At 35.3% G+C, this 22,288-nt stretch overlaps 1 protein-coding gene across 1 annotated transcript in view; it reads left to right on the forward strand.

Annotated features, from left to right (window-relative positions):
- LOC142330008 (methylthioribose-1-phosphate isomerase) overlaps nt 1-22,288 on the forward strand; it is a 56,307-nt gene that overhangs the window by 20,419 nt on the left and 13,600 nt on the right. Inside the window, exon 5 of the mRNA XM_075375012.1 lies at nt 16,212-16,368. Within this exon, the coding sequence (XP_075231127.1) occupies nt 16,212-16,368 (157 nt within the window). The remainder of the gene's footprint in view (nt 1-16,211; nt 16,369-22,288) is intronic.

Here is a 22,288-nt window from a genome sequence, read left to right on the forward strand (position 1 = left end):
AACATTTATGCGGTATGTTAGTTGAATACTAAGTTTTATAAAATTGTTTGTGATCCCAAGGATTTTCCATTATTTTCGTAATAGCTGATGATGAAATCCCAGGTCTGTCTCTGTCAAAGAAGCAACGATTTAATTTTTTTTTTAATTATCTGCAGAAGAACTAAAACATATGAAACAGAAGAACTAAATAAAAATTGATTTTCTTGAAAATCCTGGTCTTTGTATTCCCGTTCCAGTTGATGGTAAGCCAATTAACTATTTTTAACTACTAGCTGATAAGTTTTATAACGTGACTGTGAATGAAATGAATAATTATATAGAACTCTTTTGAACAAAAATAATTAATCGCTCTAAATCTTGTTTTTCATGGAAATCTGAAACAAAATACAAATTTTGCTTGTCTCTAGGACTTGTTTTACGCATAGGGAACATTAAATTGAACAGAATAAAATATTATTGGGGTACCCATTGTTTAATAATACTCGGCTTTCCATAATTACGTGGCCAGAATAGATTTTCAGTAATTATGACAGCTATTCATATTTGTAATAATGAGTCGTATACATAAAATACAACCTTTAATTGAATTATGTACAGATGAGTATGTGGCTTTGTGGCATGGGTGCCTAATTTTTCGATAGTAGAAATAAATACCGGATTAAAAATGTATTTGATAAGTAGTATTTTAAAACCAATAATAATTTTGATAATAAAGTATGACAGCCATTTAATCCAGTTGGTGTCAAATGGTGTGTGTGACTCGACAGAACATGCATTCATTCAGGAATCCAATGGTGCCATACACATATATGGCTTTATAAGTGATATTATTATCACTGAATAATGAACTTAATGAAGTTGTAAAAACTTCATTAATGTATTTATAACTTCCTATAGGTATTTTTCTTCAAAAGTTACAGGCTAATCTCTGTTACTGCTATTACAATGTTCTTAAAGTTTCTTCCATTTTTTAATATTCACTGGAATGAATTTTTGGGGATGATTGCTGCTGATGTATTGTTTTTCCTCAATTTCATTTACAGTTTTATAACGAAATCCTTTTAAGGTATCCTTTAATTTGGTAAATAAGAAAAAGTCACTGAGATCAAATCTTGAGAGACTTGACCTCAAGTCTTGAGAGACTATCACCTTTTAAAGTGATCGAACCATATAGCACTGTGATTTGCTCATACAGTCATCCTTACCTAAATGCTGGCTATAGCATTTTGAATTTCTCTGTGAAAGTTTTACTGAGTTTAAAATAAAATTTATTACTAACTCATTCTTCAAGATCTTTAATTTCTCTTTGTTAAAATCTGAAGAGAAGTCTATATACTTGTTACAGCTCAAAACATAGCTATGGTAGTTATATGCGTGCACTGCACACATAAAACTACCTGCATACACTGATCGGTGTACTGTTATAAAGTTCGGTCTTTTTTTTTTTTTTAAATACCTTGTATAGTAGAATTCATGCCGCTTCACTGAATTTACACAAACAAGAAAATGCAGTTAAACAGTATTTTAAGTTTAACATTTTTTCTCAAGTAAACTAATCGCTCATTTATAATAAAATAAAAAGTTTTTTTAAATGTAAGATAAATCATTTAAAATAAATTTAAAAAAAGTAGTTGTTAGTTTGTTTGTGTGTTGTGTGTTTGTTAAATAACAAACACTTTAAATGAATGTAAAAATACTAATACATATAAAGGAAGAGATATGCAAAGCAGTAATTGTAATAAATTTTTAAGTAGATGATGTTTTTTTAAATTGAAAGGGTTTGGTATATTTTTATGATTTGAGCATTTTCTGATTTAGGTTTTATTAAAAAATTATTGTTCAGTAGAAAAAATACATTTGTAACTGGAGCTGTGCTAATCGCGCAGTTGAACTTTTTGATTTATATCTAGGAATTCCAACAAAAAGCAAGCTTAAACTAAAAATAAAAAATGCTACAGATAAAATGATTTTTTCGCTTGTTGGCCTCCGGCATAAGCAGTAACATCTCGACGTTTCATCCAGTGGTCCCACGTTCAAATCCCAGTCAGGCATGGCATTTTTTAGTTAAAAAATTTCCAGAGGCCAAAAAAAAAAAGTTATAGTTGTACATACTAAGTAATACTTATTATTACAGGTAATTTTATATTATTGAACTCTTATTCTTGATAAGTATATAATAATAAAATAACTTCATCTAAGATTCATCTGAATTGTTCTGCCGACATCATTTCGAATGTTAGATTAAAAGAAAAATATTTTAAATGTTCATCGCCATAATAGAGCCAAATGAGTAAGATTTGACCAAAAGTTCCCATGAGCTGATTAGATCGGCTCATCTTTGTATTATTCATTTTATTTCTCCTCTTTGCAACAGGTCACACTAAAGTTCACCTCTTTGTGTTAAATGTGGCAGCGTTGAATTTTTTTTCTGTATTCAGAAGGTGTAATTTTGCACGATGGTGCTATTAAAAATACTAATTTTAACAAAAAGAACAACACGATTACAAGAAAAACTACCTTTTTGATGATCTACTTAAAAAAAAAATATTAAATATATTTTGTCAAACAGAATATTATTCTTGATAGCTGAATATTCAATAGAAAATTAGAAAGAATCATTGTACATATTTGGCTAACATTACCTGTAGAATGTTCTGTTATTTAAAGGTCTACTAATTGACAGTTGTTATAATGAGTATTTCAGAAATCTTTTTCTAAAAATTGTTGTTTTAGAAACATAAACATTCTTTTTTGAAAAAATTGAACACAATTGTTCCTTATACACGACAGTGAAAAGTAATAATTCAAAAGTTTTAAGTGACAAAAGGTCTTCATTTAATTACCCAAAAATTAGCAAACGATAATTCATTTTTATCAGTAACCATCAGACAAAAACTTGTTGACATTCTGATTAATGATTAATGAGTTTATTCGTATTGAATTTGCTTACTTAGAAGCACTTGATGTTCATAAATTTAGTGAGAAAAACAATGCAAAAAATTGTTAGTGTAAAAATAAATAGTTTGAAGATTGTCAATTCTGAAATGTTAGGCATTTAAATAATAATCTTTTAGTTAATAAATAATTATTTTTTCCTTCTTTATCACTTTTTATGTAAACTCTTATGATAACTAAATGTGCAAATTACATACAAATATTATTAATTTAAATTCAGGCAGTTTTTTTATCTATGCTCAGATAAGTAAGTAGTTTTTAGTGATTGTAGTGTTCTTAATGGTATAAAGGTAAGATCATTTCTTAATTAGTATTTTAGTTAGTGTTACATTAGATTTACTAGAATTAGACGGCTTACTTTAAATATTTGAATGTACGGATGAATTACTGATTTAAACAAAAGTTTTCAACTTTCTCGTAGAATGTTGGGAAGATGGAATGGGCTTTAGGCAGCTATCAAAAAGAAACAGAGGCATTTAGAGAAAGAAATAGGAATTCAACATGTAGTTAACCAGGGTTTACAAATTGTAAGCTGTGTTGGAAGTAAGTTGCTCATTTTTCATAGTACATTCAACATTTGTTATATTAATGACAGATTTGTGTATAGGCTTTTTAGCATTTTGAGCCAGACTTTCGTCATGATATTCATAAGTGCAAATTTTTAAATTTAACCTATCTCCCTCATTTTCTCTCTCTACTTACAAGCAACCTCCATTTGCTCACTAAGCGAGAAGGAGTGGGGGTAGCACTACCATTTTTGTACAGATGTGTACGAGAGGCCAGTCAGCATCCAGCCCGACAGCTGTGTATGGACCATAGATTATGAACAAAGCCATTGTACACGATGGGTTCGTTCATTCTAAAGTGGATGAAGAAACATGCATGATGAAGAAAGGAGTGGCCGTCCATCTACACTCAATCATGAGCTGGTTCAAAAGATTGATGCCAAAGTGCATGAAAATTGACATTTTACCATCTTGGAGCTTTCCAATGAATTCCCTGCAAATTTCCAGGACTGTTTTGTTCAAGGTAGTGACGGAAAAGTTAGGCTACCATAAGTAAGGAAAAGGCGAGAGATTTTTTTGCAGCCGGAATTTCTAAGTTAGTGACAAGGTATGATAAGTGCCTAAATTTAAATGGTAATTATGTTGAAAAGTAGAGGAAAGATGTAGTTTAAAATGTATACAAAAAATGTATTTACCTACTACTATGTTTTAGTTATAACCAAACAGAGGTTACTTACTGAATGGCCCTTGTGTTTTAAAATTTGAATTAACCTAAATGTGTACAGTTTCAAAGTTTGAAATTGATGAACAGAACTGTTCTTAAATCCAAAAAAAAAGATTACCATTTTAATCTCCCACAGTGAATTTTCTAAACCTCTTTAGTGGGTCTCTTAAACATGAAAACAAAATGCTACCTATTTTTTTTTTAAGTTTCCGGATTAATGAATTTAAGAATTAAGATGATAAATGAGCTGTCACTAAAGGCTTTGAATTTTTTTTCTAATTTTCATTTCTGCATTAGTCAAAATCATTTAGTTTTATAAGGAGATACACAATAGCTATAACTTTTTTTTAATTTAATGACTGAATATTATGAATAATAAATTTTGCTGCCGATTTTATTAACTAAATTATTTTTACACAGAAGGTTGGACAATAAAAATGATTTTAAAATGATTACAGTAATTTAAAAAAAAAAAAACTATATATATGTATGTATAATGTTTTAAAATAACTCTGAAGAAAGCAAATACAAGTGGGTTGACTAATGTGTCAAAATGTAGAACTAATTATAAGATGGCTTTACTAAATTAGCCATTGATGTTTAAAGAATAATAATTAGTTTAAAAATTTTCATTTAACAATTGGACATAGCTTGTATTTTGTTTTAGGTAAAAGCTAATACTAAATTATAAGGATTTAGTATTATAATACTTTAAAAAATTAGTAGTGTTATGTAAAAAATTATCAGTAGATAACACAATTTAATGTGAATTGGCCTTTTTTATACGATTAATTCACCGTATAAGCTCAAAGCTTGTTCATGGAAATGTATGAAATTGAAATTTAGTAGCGTATGAAAATTGTCATACCTGACTGGGATTCAAATCCAGGACCTCCTGATGAAAGGCTAAAATGCTACCACCCTGCTACAGAAATCTCTTATTGGTGTACATTATAAGCTTAACATATTTTCTTAGTTTTTATTTTTACTTCTAAGAAATTGTTTGTGACAGAACTTGCAATTTTTTATTCTCTTCCTTTTTTTAATAATTTGTATTATCTGAAATCTTTGTAGGAGATATTTGCTGTAAGTAACATAGCCACCCACCTTTTTTTTTTTTTCATTGATCATGGGAGAAAAGGAGATCACACAGTATTAATCACACTTTTAATGTAAACTCTGCTGCTTGATCTTTGTTACATGAAAATTTGTGGGATTATTCTGAAGTAGACACGAACCATTTTATAAAAGGATTATACAGGTGACCCAAAAAAATGAGAAAATTGAAACCTTAAAAAGCTTGTTTACTTAATTTTATTTACATCCAATTTAAAAACAGAATAAGCTATTTACCAAATTGCCTTATTACATCTTAAAGATTATATTCTTCAAATGTTCACCTCTTGTAAGTACACATTCTTGAAAGTTTTTTAATGTCTTCTATATTGTTTCTTTTAAGTTCATTGTTTTTGGATATTTAGCAATTTTCTTGTTATAAATAGTGTTTTGTGAAGGTTTATTTCATTTTTTATTACAAAATCATATTTTCATGGTTTTTGTTCTGTATATATAATAATGGTCACAATTAATATCTGAATATATAGTAATAAACATAACTCCAAGAAAACATTAAAAATTGTTTCTTTTTCTGAGCATGCCAGCATGACACAATGACTAATAGCTTCTGAATTTGGTGTTGAATTAGAGATAGTGAATGTTATTTTAAAACAATTTAAGGAAACAGGTTCCTTCACCTCAAAGTAAAAGCAAATGTGGCAGTAAAAGATACACCAACACAGGATCGGTTAGTTGTGAGAAAAAGTAAACTTAATCCAAAATTATCTGCTCTGGACTTAAATCTAAAATTAGCAACCAGTGGAACAGATTTACACATGACAACTATTAGATTCCAACTTGCGATCAGATGGAAAACTCATCGGTCAGCTAAAAGGCAGCTTTTAGCAGTAGCAATGTGCAAAACAAGCCCTTTTGGGCCAAAGTACATGCTAACTGGACAAAAGAATACTGGAAAAAGTTAGTTGTGTTGTCAGACAAATCACATTTTAACGCTCAGGGACAATGGAGGGTTCCATACATTAGAAAAACATCAGATGAAAACGCATACCGACTCATATCCAAAATCAATTAAACATCCCCAGAAAAAATGTTTTGGGGTTATTTCACATTTGAAGATCCTTGTTCATTACGTCCAATAGATGGCATGTTGAAAAGCGATGGATATATCAAGATTCTGAAGAAAAGGGTTGTGATACAACTTCAAAACAAATTCTCACAAGGCAGTAAAGTGTTCCAACAAGATTTGGCACAATTCTATGCTGCCTAAAAAGTGGAAAAGGTTTTAAAAAACTAAACATTAAAGTGCGCTCATGACCAGGCAACTCCCCAGATTTAACCCGATTGAATATTTTTGGGCGGTAGTCAAAAAACGACTCAAAATAAATTTTATCACAAAACTTGGCCTCATAAAAGCAATTGAAGCGATGCCAAATTGTGTACATGAAGAGATTAAGAATGAAGGACATATTAATTACTTGATATTACAAACTGTACAGGTATGATTTTCTTTTCTAAATAAAGTGACTTTTTATTAAATAACATCCATGTTTGAATTAATTTGCCCGCTACTCTATGGCAGTGCAGCACATCTATAGACACACCTATAACATAGAAGTAACCTGCAAGTTATTTTAATGTTATGGAAAATTATGCCCCAGCTAAGGCACTCTGTGAACAGCCCGCCAAATGGTTCTCTTATAACAGGCAGTAGATGGTAGAATATATCTGGGTCAAGTTGGTCAATCCCTGGTGCCTTTTTCAGTGCCATTCGAAAACCCTCGGTCTATATCTGTGGGATCCACAGCCCGTACGCCAGGATCCGTCACCCTCACGCCGACCTCTGTTTCACCCTCCGGAGCAACTGGAACAGAGTATACACAGTAAGTCACCACAGATGTTAAAGTGTGGTCACGACCACCAAACACGCATCGAACACTGGACAGTACGTGCATGGCTTTGGCCGGTAACATGACTTCGCGAGCTGCCAGAGGTTCGCTGCAACTCGCGAATGGAGTCTTGCCAAAACATATTACGGGCGCGCCGGTACATCACCAACACTTTTTTCTAAGTTTCTGCCTGCGTTTAACAGACGGCTCCCCGGAAGCAGCGGTCATGACGGCTCCAGGCACTGAACGATCAGTGGACTGGCCACTACATAATCGTCCGTCCGTTGGCCGAGGATGCTGTAGGACCCTATCGCAGCCAGTCTTGATGGCCCGGCCGAATTGTTCAGCCATCAATTACACTTTCTCCCTGTGCTCCATGCACCATTCTAACCCTCGTTGTCTTTGGCAAATTATATACCAATATTTGTGGCCGCCGCTCGGCCAGCAACTGAGCCTTCAGCCCGTACTTTTTCAGAACGTCGGCCTCCAATAGCCGCTTCGCCTGCTGCTGATTTACCACTTTCAGAACGACTCCATTGTCCCTTGTTTTCATGACCTTGGAAAATTGAAACTTTTCTTTCCTCTGATCCAGGACCTTTTTCAGGCTTAGCTCCGTCACGGCTGACGAAGCCCCAGGACCAGGTGTAATCAGGTCCAGCTTTACCGTGAACCTCTTAATTTTTACTGCGGTTACCTGAGCTGGCAGCGGTGGATTAGGCCGCTTAGGCTTAGGAGCGGCAGTTACTGCGGGAAAGGAGACAGGCTTTTTAACCTTCTCCACCCGTTTAATACTTTTGTGGAGCTCGCCAAGAGCTTCACCCGTCACCGGCTGAAAACTTGACTCCCTCCATCACCTGGTCAGTTTTACTGGAGAGCCTTGGCACAACTGTAACAAGGGCCCCGTTGGCGCCCTAGAGGTTTTCACACCTTAAAGCCAGCTTAGCAACCAAACTATTACATTCTAACAGGAGTCTACTAACTGCCGACCCTCCAACGAAATCCGTGACTCCTTCTTTGAGGAAAATATGGTCTATGCGGACTGCATCTCCTCGATCCTCCCCAAATCATCAGCTCCAGATCTAGACCTCCCTAAGGAAGGCTTCGCCCCAGAGGTGTCTGGCTTAGGGCCGATCACCGCGCCACTGTCTTTCACCACCTTCGACTTCGCTAGGAGGTATCTTTCAGAATGGCTGCCCCCAGCAGAGACTAGGGCTACCTACATAGTTCCAACCAAAGTCTTCTCCGCACAGCTCGACACTGAGGCTTCGGTAGGAGTTTGTGCACAGTCCGCCAGTGCACAAACACTCCACTACCCTCGTGGAGACCTCCTCGGAGGACCGGGGTCTCGGCGGAGACCTGTCGGGCGACCTTCTCGCCTTGAAGGGTCATCGGCCACCATGTCCTTAGCTAAACCGACCATATCGTCCAAGCAACCCCTACCGGATTGCTCCATAACTGCGTAACAGAACATGCACCGGCTGTAACGCCAGGTACTATGTTAACAGCCTGAATGAATCTATCACCTACCACGATACCAGATGAGCATTCACAATTTCGTTCCCGAGCAAGGCCGTCCATTCTCCACAACCCAAGAACTCCAAAGCCAAAAGCTCCTAATGCAGACCACCGGCGAGGTCGGAGCGAATCGCTTCCCGAATCTGCCAGAGGATCTAGAAAAATTCTTTGGCCGTACGAACCTATGAAATTGGGACACAATGCAACAAAGGAAACGTTCTTACTTAGCCGACATTGGCACTACTGCATCACACTACGTGGCTGTGTAGCTCAAACTCCACAGCAGCGCAGGTTGAATGACAGCCACTGATTGTTGTCAGCCCCGATGACATGAATGTAGGCACATTGCGCTTGTAGAAAGCAATTTATTGCTACCGGTAGTAGTAAACAAGTTTTACAGCACGGGGCCAGAGGCCAACAAGCGATAGTGGATGTTAAGAACTACAATACCAAGTCTCCGAGCTTTTAACACATCTGAAAATGACCAGCGAAGAGCAATTTATTGTAAATTCTGGTTAGAGGACCAAGAAATACTGGAAGCGCTTAGACGAGGAGCTTTACTGTGATACAGTCATATCTGAGGGAACTTGTGCCATGCCATAGTGCAGATCACCTGACGCACCTCCGCTTCAGTGATCTTAGAAGATTGTGAAAAGGTCTCGAAAGCCGCGACTTCGCATTTGCCACGCCAGTGGTATGAAATCTCACCCAACATTGTGTCATCCAGGAGTAAATCATTCAACAAAATATCAAGGATACAATCCTTGTCAATTACCACAGCTTCATGGGTTGATAAAACTGACAAGAGGACATCTTTCCTGCACTTATACCCAAGGACCCTATACACAACACCTCAAGGATCTCTATTTTCTTGTTCCTTAACGAAGGAATGCCAGGAATTACACTTGGACGACCTAATACTATGGAAGTACCTAGCCCTCCTTCTGCGGTAATCTGCAGTCAGAGCCGCACGATGATCAGAATCTTGTTGAGCAACCCTTCTGAGCCGATTCACAGACTGCTTCATTGCTGTCAGATTCCGAGACCACCAACCAGATATACATTGCTGGCCAGTGCCTCTAGGAATGGCGGCTTCAGCCGCCCCCATTACCCCGCAGAAGTAAAATTTTCTGCCAGGATATCTAATGGCAGGCCGTCAAGATCCCAAGAAAAAACCTCCAGTCCGGACTTCAACAAAGAGGAGAATTTCATCCAGTCCGCCTTCCAATGCAGGATTCGCCCCTGGTAAACAGGATAGTGTCCCTCATGACCATCACGCAGTTCATTCATTATCTCAAAAAGTATCAATCGATGATCACTAGAGCAGTCGTTGACTACAGACCAGTTAAGGATCCTGCCAGGAATGTTCCTACCAATGATAATGTCAATATTTGTACTCAAGAAGGTCCTTTGTCTGTAAACCATACTGACATAAGTAACCAGCTGCTCTGTAACATTAAAATCCTCAAAATTATGCTGCATGATGAAACTTTCAATTAAGTCACTACTGTGATCAGTGATCCCACTGTGCCAGAAAAGTGACTTCACATTAACATCTGCACCAATAAGGATTGGACTATTACCCACAATACAAAGGATCCTATCCATGTCGCTGAATGTTCCTCAGTGGGATTCCTGTATGGAAATATGGACTAACAAGTGTAACGTCCTGTCCGTGAATGTCAAGCCTGACCACAACATGAAGGGTGTCAGAAACCTCCTGTATAAAGACACTATCAAGTAACTTCCTGCACAGAACAGCAGATGTAGGTATGCCCTACATAAAACTATTTCCAGCTATGAAAGCCTGGCAGATCATCCCCTTACATATGGGTGCTGCAGAAGGACTTCATCAAGGCAACATCTATCTACAATCTCACTTAACTCAACCTGGACTACTAATAAAATTTGGCCCTGTGACTGTATCTGCGGCACTTAAAACATCTTTGGACATCCACGTACTGTTTTACTCAGCAGGACCCAAAATCAATAAACAGTCTGCCTGGGGATGTAAATTTTTGAAAGAGACCAAAACCCACTCAAAAGCACTTGTGATATTTCTGGGTATCACACCTTACCTTACAACTAACCCCTTATTGGTCTCTTTAATATTTCAGATTTTAAGACCTTCTGGTCAGCCCGAAGGGCAACCTGGAGGTGCTTCTTCAGCTTATGCTGGACACAGTCGAGCCCTCTGCCCTCTTAGGAAATGCAACCTCAGGTTTCTTAGTGGACTGGCTGGTTCGTGTCTCCCCATGACCACCTCAGCATACCTATGCAGTTGTGCCGAGGCTGGTTTCTGAACTACAGTTATTTCTTTAGGCCTTGAGGCAAGATTTTTGAAACCCTCCATGAGAGCTGTAATAGCTGCTCAGAAAAATTACAGACGAGGTAATAATCTCCCCTTAGTAGCTGTACTGGTACTCTTGGGGTTGGTTAAATAGGAAAACAAGCCATCTAGTTCTTCCAAAACATTATAGATCAATGGGGTAGAGCTGCTAGGTCTGCCCCCGGCTTTGGAAAACTCTTCAACAAGTGCATTTACAACTTCGCGGGTGGTCACCCCTACATCCATTTCCGAACCATCATCGTCAATCAGTATTTGAGGAGGTCGAAGGAAAAAGCTTCGGCCCCTACCTCCAGCCAGGCCTTTTGCTTACCTCTCTAAATTTGGTCATGGTTGGAGATTCCCTGATCTAACACTATAGAACAGAAATGCTCACTGTATTCCTTCTATCTAAAAAGTGTTGGGCACAAGCGTGACTACTATCTGTTGCGAGCCACCATTTATCATATCCCAAACTTGTAGGGAAAGATACCCCACCTTGTGACATTACCTGTCGCCACACCACCCCCTCCGTTTCGAGCCCTGAGGGGTTTTACCAGAGGTTGTCTTTAGACCCTCTAACTGATTACATCTCACAGTCATCAGCCAGGCCTCGATCGGGATGCCATCTATGTAAATGCCTCAGCAGACATTTGCATCAGTAAAATACAAATCAGATTTTACCTTCACATAGGCTTCATTCAATTTAGCACACGTAAACACTCAACGGCAAACAGCTCTCGCATTGCGAAAGGTGCAGAGCAATTCAGTTGTTGGTCTACGATTGAAATTTTGTATACCCCTGTGCCAACGATCTCTTAGTGCTTGCCTGCACTCTTCATCCCACTAAGGAACAGCAGGCCACCTCGGCTTTCCAGATTTTAAAGGGATGAAGTCATTTGCACTCTCAAGAATGTGGTGTGTAAACTTGCCAAGGTGGGGGATTGCGCTACTGCTTTTGTCACACAGCCAAAGGAGTCCTTACATCTAATCCAGTCCTCTTTCTGAACTACCCATCTGTGTGGCTGACTCTGAGACAGATCACAATTACTGACTGAGATTACAACCGGTCTGTGATTGCTTCCAAAGAAGTTTTCGGAGATGCACCAGGTAAGAGATGGGATATGATTGCAAAACATAAGGATAGATCGATGTACCTGATGAAGATGACATAAACGTGCACAATCCATCATTCAGTAAGCAGAAATGTAAGTTCTACCTCAGACGATCAACAATATTGCCTTGGGATGAGCATGATGATGAGTCCCAAGAATGATGATATGCATTGAAAAATCAGCAGTTATTAGCCAGGTTGTAGGAATTTGGGAAAATAGACTGGATAGATCATCCTCACTGATATTAGAATTTGGAGGAAGATATAAGTTGCAGATACTCTTTTAGAATAGTGTCAATATTTTCACTGAGACCACAGGGATGTTTATCACTAGTGGGATACGGATGGCTATAATGATTTCCATCAGGAAAACAGCCACACCTTCTCATCCTCTGCCCTGTCTGATAGTCATATCTTTCGCAATTGTATCCCTGAAAAGACAAATCATTCTGCGGATAGAGGTGAATCTCCTGCAGAGACAGTACTAAAAGATTTTCTTCCTTTATTATGTTCTCACGGCGAGAATGGAGGCCGTAAATATTCCAGTGAATAATATTTGTAGGCATAAATACTCTTTTTCTGTTATAAACAAAAACTGTGTGCAGGTTATTTGTCAAACACTCTCCGGTTTTTTTTTTTGCTATTAATAATTTTTAGGAAGCTCTGTGCTTCTTCAGACACTTCATCTGCCTCCATATTCTTGAAGAGATCTCGATGTGGTGGTGGTGACTTGGAAGCGTAGGAGGCTAGAGGTACCGTAGTACCAGGCAATGAATGTTCTGTAGATCCCTTCGTTGGGATCTTAGTAGAGTGCTGCGTTTTTGGTGCAGCAGAATTCTTATTAGGTGGTGTAGCAACTGGAGTGGTTTTCGTTGTACTACTCTGAGCCTTTGCACCAAAAATATCCTTCTTCGTACCTGCACTCAATGATAAAATAGCCAAAGTAGGGCTTTTACCTAGTCCGCCAAAGCTTGGACCAATTCAGTCAGTTCCTTGCACAATCTGCACTCGTTCTCTTTCTGTACATTATTGGAGAAAGCTTGTACAAAACTAATGCTGGGTTGTATTGGGTTCCTCATATTGAGGGATTTTTCATATTCCCAACAAGCCACAGGAAAGGATACTTTTTGCTCAATACAAATTTTTAATATATCTTCCTCCTCCTTATAAACAGCATTCTCGAGATCTCGCCGAATGTGAGCCCTTACATTTGATACACTTTTCACTTTCTGTGCAGTCGCTATTGTCATGTCCTGTAGAACTACAACACGCACAAACTTGCTCCTTAGTGCAACCAATTTTGTTGTGACCAAAATTCTGACATTGAAAACAGCGTCATGGGTTAATTATGTATGGTCACACATAGACAGAGAGGTAGCCAATTCTTATTCTCTCAGGAACTGTCAGAGCCAAGAAGGTAAGGATATGTGAGGACATTGGCACATCAACACCATTAGCCTTCTTCATGATCCTCTCCAGCAGAAGTGACTGATTGTGGTGACAACTATTCAGAGATCTCTGATAGTTGAACAGCTGCTAAGTTTCGGCAAAACATCACTCCCTTGGTGGAATTTAGAGTTATGTGGCTCCACTTCGTCCTTGCTTGTAGATCTAATGGCTAAGAGCTTCTGTTCGTCATTAACCTTTATTAACAAGGAACCGCACCTAAGTTTTTTAATGGACGATGGAAAACCACAAGCTGCTACAACACTTGTTTATTAGGAATAGAGAAAACTTTGCCAAGGATTTACATTCTTGCTTACTTCACTACAAGGAAACTAATATTAAATAACTGCATTTTCAGTTACATCTCATGTTTCCTTATCGCTCTGTACATCTTCGGCCATCAACATTGATCAAAGTATTTTCAAACTTCTGAGGTTTTTGTTTGTTTTTCAAGTGGATCAACAACCACTGTAGGATTCAAAATTTAGACTGACACGATTCCCACAAGTACCAGCGATTAAAAGGACCACTCCAACAGAGCACATGTACCGGAGCTAGAGCTAAATACAACTGGGTTCACCCAGGTGCCCAGGGGACATCGTTCAAGACTCACTATGTAGAGCCATCTGCTCATCAGCATAATAGTTTCCACCTAGGATTACAGTTGCGTTTCATAAGGTATCGCAACACCACCGAGTGTAATTGTAAAAAGAGATAGTGTAGGATATTGTATTGTATAGTTGTGTAAGGGTATATGTTGAAAATTGTGTAGTGTTCTTGGTATAGTGTAAGGTGTTTTGTAGCTCTGTGTGTAGTGGAAAGAAAAGCTGCAGAGGCTAGGCCTGTGGGGACACCAACCCCCAAAGTCATAAAGAATAAAACTCCCCATTGGGTTGAACATTTGTAAATGAAATTTGAAGATTTACTGTATTTAATGTTGTATCAAACATTTATGTAAGTTATTTACATTTTTCATCGTTAAAGATTACTTTTGTATAACTAATTCAGAAATACACTGTTACAGTACCTTATCTCTTAAAAATAACAAGAAAACATATTTTGTAGCCTCAAGAAAAATGTTTTTTGTTACTTTTTGATAAACAGTTATAGGGCTATATGTAATGGATTCCAATTTTTATAAATTGTCTCTTTTTATTGTTGTCTTTTAGGATTATAATCTATAAGATCTCTTTTTTTATCTAACTTTTTTTTTTTTTTTTTTGTAAGCACCTGGAATCAAAAGGAGGGTCTTAGCACAGCACTGTTGTTGACATTGCATACACATGGTTTTTGTAGCCTTGATGATGATCAGCAACTACTTCACAGTATTAGCATACCGTCATGATCAATGTTTTCCCCATATTTTCATTTCACAGTTTCATGTAATGATTGAGCAGATGAATGAATGAAGGTTGAAAAAGAGGAATCATTAATCTGTCCAAAAATGTTTCGATCAGAAGTCTTTTATTACTTCTGTTCAATAATTTATATAATTCTGTTTAGCAACGTGTTCGGCCGGTTGCTCATTTGATTAAGCATTGTTAGCTGGAATGGTGACTGCAAAGTAGCAGTGATTTTATGCTGTTCTGACACTGATTTGAGTGTTATCTGGCCTGTATGATCAGTGTTATAGCCACTGGTGAAAAAAAGAAATAATAATGAAATAGTGTTTATACAAGAGAAATTTACTTAATAAAGGTGATTAATGTTGATGTTGTAAGCGGCATATTTCCTTAGGTAACAATGTTCTGCAACATAAAATTAAGTAGTAGCAACATACGGCATGTAACTGATGTTAATTTGTTGACATCAGTTGGGTGCTTGTCCTATTCATTGCAATTTGTACTGGAGAAAAAGTTGACTGTACAGCTAATTGCTTTTGATTTCTAATTTGTATGTTATGTTACAGGAGTTGATAGAAACTCTTGTATATTGTTGTTCTTTTTAGAGAAGAAAGCATTATAGTACAACATACTATTCCAATTTACACGTGCTGTTTTGTTAGAGAAATAATAAAAAGCAACATTTTTATTTTTTTTGTATCACTACTATTCATACTGTAGTATAATTTTTATACTACGTGTAAATAATGAATAATTAGACAACAGATTTATCAGTTAAGTTTCATATTAAAATCTATTAAATTAAAAGAGGAAAAATTATTAAAAGATTTGGAAAGAAAACAGAGAAAAAAAGATTCCAAGTCGTAGCCATCCATTCGTGAAGTGCTCACGAGTGTGTTTTTGTGATCTTGTGACTGCAAGAATCAAAAGACACTTAACAGTGAAATTATTCTATAGATAAGAATTATCAGACATGGTCATTAATTGTTATTGTCAAAGATTAAACCACCATTTATTAAAAGTGTCTTGGAAGGCAGTGAAATAAACAGTGATTGATCCAATTGGATGACAATATTTATCCATACACTGTTCAACTGACACTGCCAACACTAACAGAAATTGGGTAGGAAGCGGTTGTGTGTTTCAAACATTATGCTGAGTAATTACTTGTGATTAGTCTTTGTATAATAAATAATAATTGATAAACTAAAAGACTAAAGATTGTCTTTAATTATTGAATAGCTGTTATATTACAAATCTTTATTATTGTATGAATGATTAAATAAATATTTATTAATGTATATTATTTTTAATTTTAGATTGCTGTGGCTGCTAAATATCATGGAGTGCCATTTTATGTGGCCGCACCCCTTACTACCATTGATCTTAGTCTTCCATCTGGTGAACACATAGTAATTGAAGAACGTCCTGATAAAGAGATGACTTATATTGCTGGCAGTCGTATTGCAGCTCCTGGTTTGTTATTGTTAATGTTTTCATTTGTGTATAATTTTTTAAATAATTCAAAAGCATTATCCACTTTGAACATACACGCACCCACACACATATATATATATATATATATATATATATATATATATATATTTGTACTCATTCCTATAACTTTAGGGCCTTTTTATAATCTCATAGGTTTTCTCTAATAAGTTTCACGACTTCATTTTTTTTTTGGAGTTTACCCAAAATAAAGAGGTTTCCATTTTATTACCTCCAATCAAACATTTGGAAAGATTTGTGAAATTCAACTCCTTAAGTATTCTTTTACATCTAAATTTGCCAAAGTTTCTTTCTCCAGTTTCTAGTATTAACTAACAGCTTTATAATTCATTGCTTCAGTACATATTTGGAACTGCTGCAACATTTAATCTGTACATATAGGCAAAAAAGTACATTATCCTGAGCCTACTTTATGCTGTATTGTTCAAGAGCAGGTGCCTGTTGCTGACACTGGTGTACTGAGTTTTCTGCTGTCATTTTTTACAAGCAAATGTTTACAAGCTAAATTATTTTTACTAAATAATTAGTATTTTTAATAAAGTTATAATTTCAGAATTTTTTTTACATTTTATATGTAGTTTGTAAAACAAAAGTGTATTTGCTAGATAATATTCCAACTTGCATTTTAAAAAGTTAATTACATTCTTCTTTACTATTAACACTTGTTGAATACTTACTAGAAAAATACCTAACTATGTAAATAGAAATACTATCTACACATGATGTTCATTTCAGGAAATAAAAGTACTACTGTTTATTTTCTATTTGCTTTCAAAAAGTAAATGTTAAAGCCTACTTGTAATTTGGTATTTACCTAAAAATAATGTAAGAATTTTTAGAAATATGAACTTTCTAACATACAAAAACTATAGCTGGTTTTTTTTTTTTTTGAAGAAAATGTAGCTCTGCACATTTTCATGTAAAAAAGATTGAGGTGCTTTCTTTGGTAGAATATTCTGGAGGTAAACTAGTCCCCCGTCGGATCTCTGGGTGGGGACTGCTAAGGTCATCAGAAAATTAAAAAATAAAATAAAATAAATAATATTAAGAAAATGAAAAATTTCTGAGCATGGAATGTTAGAATTCTAAAAAAGGTTGGTAGGTTAGAAAATTTAAACAGGCAAATAGATAGGATAAATATAGATGTAGTAGGAATTAATTAGTGAGGTTCGGGGGGAAAAGGAAAAAACAACTTTTGGTCAGGTGATTTTAGAATAATTAACTCAGCTTCAAATAATGGGCAGCCAAGAGTAGGTTAACAGAGGATATATTGCAGCTGATGGATGAACATAGAAAGTAGAAGAATACTAGTGATGAAGAAGGTAAAAAAAGGACCTATCAACAATTAAGAAATACTATAAACAGGAAGTGCAAATTAGCAAAAGAAGAGTGGATTAAGGAAAATTATTCAGAAGTGGAAAGAGAAATGATCATGGTAAAATAGGCGGAGCATACAGGATAGTTAAGGAGAATTTTGTGGTACATAAGTTAAAATCTAATAATATTTAAATAAAGATGGTACACCAATTTATAATATGAAAGAAAAGGTTGATAAGTGGGTGGAATAAAAAAATTTTACATAAAAAGAGAAATACAATATGGAGATCTGAATTTAATAGAACATTGAAGGATTTGAATGGGAGAAAGGCTCCTGGATAGAGAAACAGGATACTTGCAGAATTACTATGCAGTGCAGGCGAGGAAGCAATAGATAGATTACACAAACTGGCGTGTAATATTTATGAAAAGGGGAAGTTGTATCAGACTTCAAAAAGAGTGTTATTCTCATGATACCAAAAAAAGCAAGAGCAGATAGATGTGAAGAGTACAGAACAATTAGCTTAACTACTCATGTATCAAACATTTTTACTAGAATTCTGTACAGAAGAATTGAGAGGAGGTGCAAGAAGTGTTAGGAGAAAACAAATTTAGTTTAAGGAAAAATATAGGGATAAGGGAAGCAATTTTAGCGCTCAAATTAAGTAGAAGGAAGATTATAGAAAAACAAACCAACATACATGGCATGTATAAACTTAGAAAAGTCATTTGATAACATAGACTGGGATAAAGTGTCCAGCATTTTAAAAAATGTAGGGTTCAAGTATAGAGATAAAGAATAATTTCTAACATACAGCCAAATAGCAACAGTAATAATTGAAGAAGATAAGAAAGAAGCCGTAATAAGAAAGGGAGTCCGACAAGAATGTTCCCTAACACCATTACTTTTTAATCTTTACATAGAACTAGCTGTTAATGATGTTAAAGAACAATTTATAGATAATACAACAATTTATTAGATAAAGATGTTACGATTTGCTGATGATATAGTAATTCTGGCCGACAGTAAAAAAGATTTAGAAGGAATAATGAACGGCCTGGATGAAGTTCTACTCAAGAACTACCGCATGAAAATAAACAAGAACAAAACGAAAGTAATGAGCTGTAGAAATGAAGTAGGTGGACCACTGAATATAAAAATAGAATGAGAAAAGACTATCGAGGTAGAAGAATTTTGTTATTTGGGAAGTAGAATTACTAATGGTGGATGAAGCTGGAGCGATACAAAATGTGGAATAGCACAGATGAAATGGGCTTTCAGTCAGAAATATAATTTGCTTACATAAAGAATTAATTTAAACATCAGGAAAACATTTTTGAAAGTATATGTTTGGAACTTAGCTTTATATGGAAGTGAAACTTGGACCATCGGAGTACCTGAGAAGAAAAAATTCAAAGTTTTTGAAATGCAGTGCTGTAGGAGAATGTTAAAAATCAGATGGGTGAATAAAGTGACAAATGAAAAGGTGTTGCGGAACATTTTTGAAGAAAGAAGCATTTGGAAAAATATAACTAAAAGAAGAGACAGACTTATATGCCACATCGTAAGACATCCTGGAATAGTCGCTTTGATATTGGAGGGACAGGTAGATGGGAAAAATTGTGCAAGCAGGCAATGTTTGTAATATGTAAAACAAATTATTAGGGATGTAAGGGGTATATCAAGGTGAAACAACTGGCACTAGATAGGGAACCTTGGAGAGCTACATCAAACCAGTCAAATGACTTAAGGAAAAAGAAAACAATGAATTTTCTTTAGTTGCAAGTAGCTTTTACAAAATTGTTGGAATTACCTCACAGTTGTTGTGGTAATTATCCAGAGATTGTTCAACTGCAGCATAAGAGTAAAACAACCTAGTAGATGATATGACTTGCAAGCTTACGGTTCTGTGTTTTTGATGAAGATAGTTTTAAAGATAATACACAGCTTAATTTTTATCTTTACAAACCTTGTACCTAGTATTAACCTATTAATGTAGACTATTGATTTTCATTACTTGTTTATTGATTTTGATTTACTTTGAGAAGCGTATCCTCCATTTGTAGTTATTTCAACCACTCTAAGATATGAGTATGAGTATGTCGTACATGAGGCACAAACTGAGTAATCTTAGTACAGAAGTACTCTTTACCATCAAAACTTATTAGTACTGGCACCCTTATCAGTACTTTTAGTTCTGTATCTTTATTACCTTTTAGTACCGTTAAATTACCAGTTTACTTAATATTTGTGATTAAACCCAAACTATGCAGTAAAATATTGCTGCATTTACAGTCATTAAGTTAAAATTTTTTCCAACCGCCATTTTTCTACTCTCTCATCTACATATTAGCTGATCCACTTCTATGACTGTAATTTGTGAGATGCATGTAGGCATGTGAGAAGATTTACTAACACATTCACAAAATACTTATAAAAGTACTTTCTTTCCTATTGATGGCACCTTATTTATTAGCATTAGCTTATTTTCCCTTTAACAGTATTCATTAAAATTACCTTTTGTGCTGTAGTAATTATAGCTGGCTTTCTATTGTTTGAAAAATGAATTTAATTGTAAAAATAAGTTAAAAATATAACTGTGCAATCTAACTTCAGTTTACAAAAATCTTTGTCTGAGAATAATTTCTTTGCACAACCATGCTTGCGTTTTTTTTACATATCTGAAATTTGATTAATGTTCTTGACTGCATTCGCATCCAAAATTGTCAGTAATATAATTATAAACATAATATTAACAAATACAGTAAACTCTCTTTGTAAATAATTTAATAGGGCTGCAGGCTGCAATATTTCTAAGATATAGAAAAGTTTTATTAAAAAGACGAGTCAAAATAAGTTAATGTTTAAAATTAAAATGTGTGTATGTGTGTTTGTTTGTTTATTTGTTTTATATACTGTTATTTATTTCTGAAAAATTATTCTGTTATCTAAAAAATAATTTTTTTTACAAATAATGCTTTTGCATTATCATCACCTGGGACAAAATCACAACAAAAAAATACCCTTTCTTGGATGGATATCAAAAATATTAATAAAATAAGTTTAAAACTAAAATAATAAAAGAAATGTAAACCATTAAGATAAAAGATGCAACACGAATAACAAAATAAAATCAGAATTTATCATAACATTAACTTATGACAACATTATGATAACATTAAATTTTATGAAATATATTGATACTTCATAGAAGTAACAATACTTGGTCTAGTACATTCTTATCATTGTCTAGGATGCAGCAAATGTACATTAGTAATTTAAATTTACACGTAAGGCCGCAAAACATGTGCAATCCACAAGGATGTGGCACACATTCAAGTGGCAGTCACAACATACATATAGTGATGCGTTTTCTGCCAACATCAGATACCCATGGATAGCTCTGGTTCGTTCTAACTTCAATCCGCAGAGGACCACTTCCTCTTCGTAAATTTTTCTGCATGAAGAGTTCAATGTCAATATAGTGTCTCAAATGTATCAAAGTTTCATTATCCACTGTTGCAGTCCATTCACATTGCCGCTTTGCTGAAGAATGTGTTTTACACAGTTAATAAAGTCAGAAGTAGTAACACAATTGGTGAAGGACGCTTGACTACATGTGTTTGTAGTGGAATCTGCACGTTCATTACCCGTAATTTCCCCTTGGCTAGGGATCCAGCAGAAGCTCTCTTGTGTGTTACGATGATTCAACTCAGCGATTGTATTATAGATTTCAGTAACATTAGGATGTCTAGAATACAAATTTTCTAAAGCTTGAAGTGTAGTACATAAGTTGCTATAAATAAGGATGTAACAGTATTTTGAGTTAATGATATTCAAAGCCTTATTGATAGCATGCAGTTCAGCAATAAAGACACTTTTAATACTATAGATCAACCATGTAGGTTCTGTTATTAACAACAAATGCTCATTCAACAGTATCATTTTGTTTTGATCCATCTGGGTATATTACTTTGTCTGGGCTTGGGAAAAATTGGTTAAATATTTGCTGAATGACAAAAGGAGTTGTTACTTTTTTATTGTATTTGGTAAGGTCAAAATTAAAATTTATAAGGTTGATTCTCCACGGAGGATATGAACAGGGATAAGTTGGAAAAATATGTGTCAAGATTTAAAAGATGTAGTAAACGCCAGATACGAACATCCATAGGTACTGTTTAATATGGATGATCCTCATACTGTTGTAAATAAGGATTCACAAGGACTGCATTAAAAATTGGGTGATTCGGTAGGCCTTTAAGCTGGGCAGAATAAGATATTAGAAGCTGGTCCCATCTATCCCAAAGTGATGTCTCACTGCAATCAACAAGTATTCTTGTGACAGGGCTTGATCTAATGGCACCTGTACAAAGATGAAAGAAAGCATGATGTATAGCATCCAGCATTTTAAGCACGGTATATGCGCTGGCTACACAACTATAATAATCTAAACGAGAACGAACTAAGGAATAATAAAAATGCAACATACATGATCGATCAGCTTCCCAATTGGTGTTGCTAAGGACTCGCTGCATATCTAGAAGTTTGGAATATTATGTTTTT

The sequence above is a fragment of the Lycorma delicatula genome, chromosome 9, assembly GCF_047948215.1.
Source record: "Lycorma delicatula isolate Av1 chromosome 9, ASM4794821v1, whole genome shotgun sequence".
Lineage (NCBI taxonomy): Eukaryota > Metazoa > Arthropoda > Insecta > Hemiptera > Fulgoridae > Lycorma > Lycorma delicatula.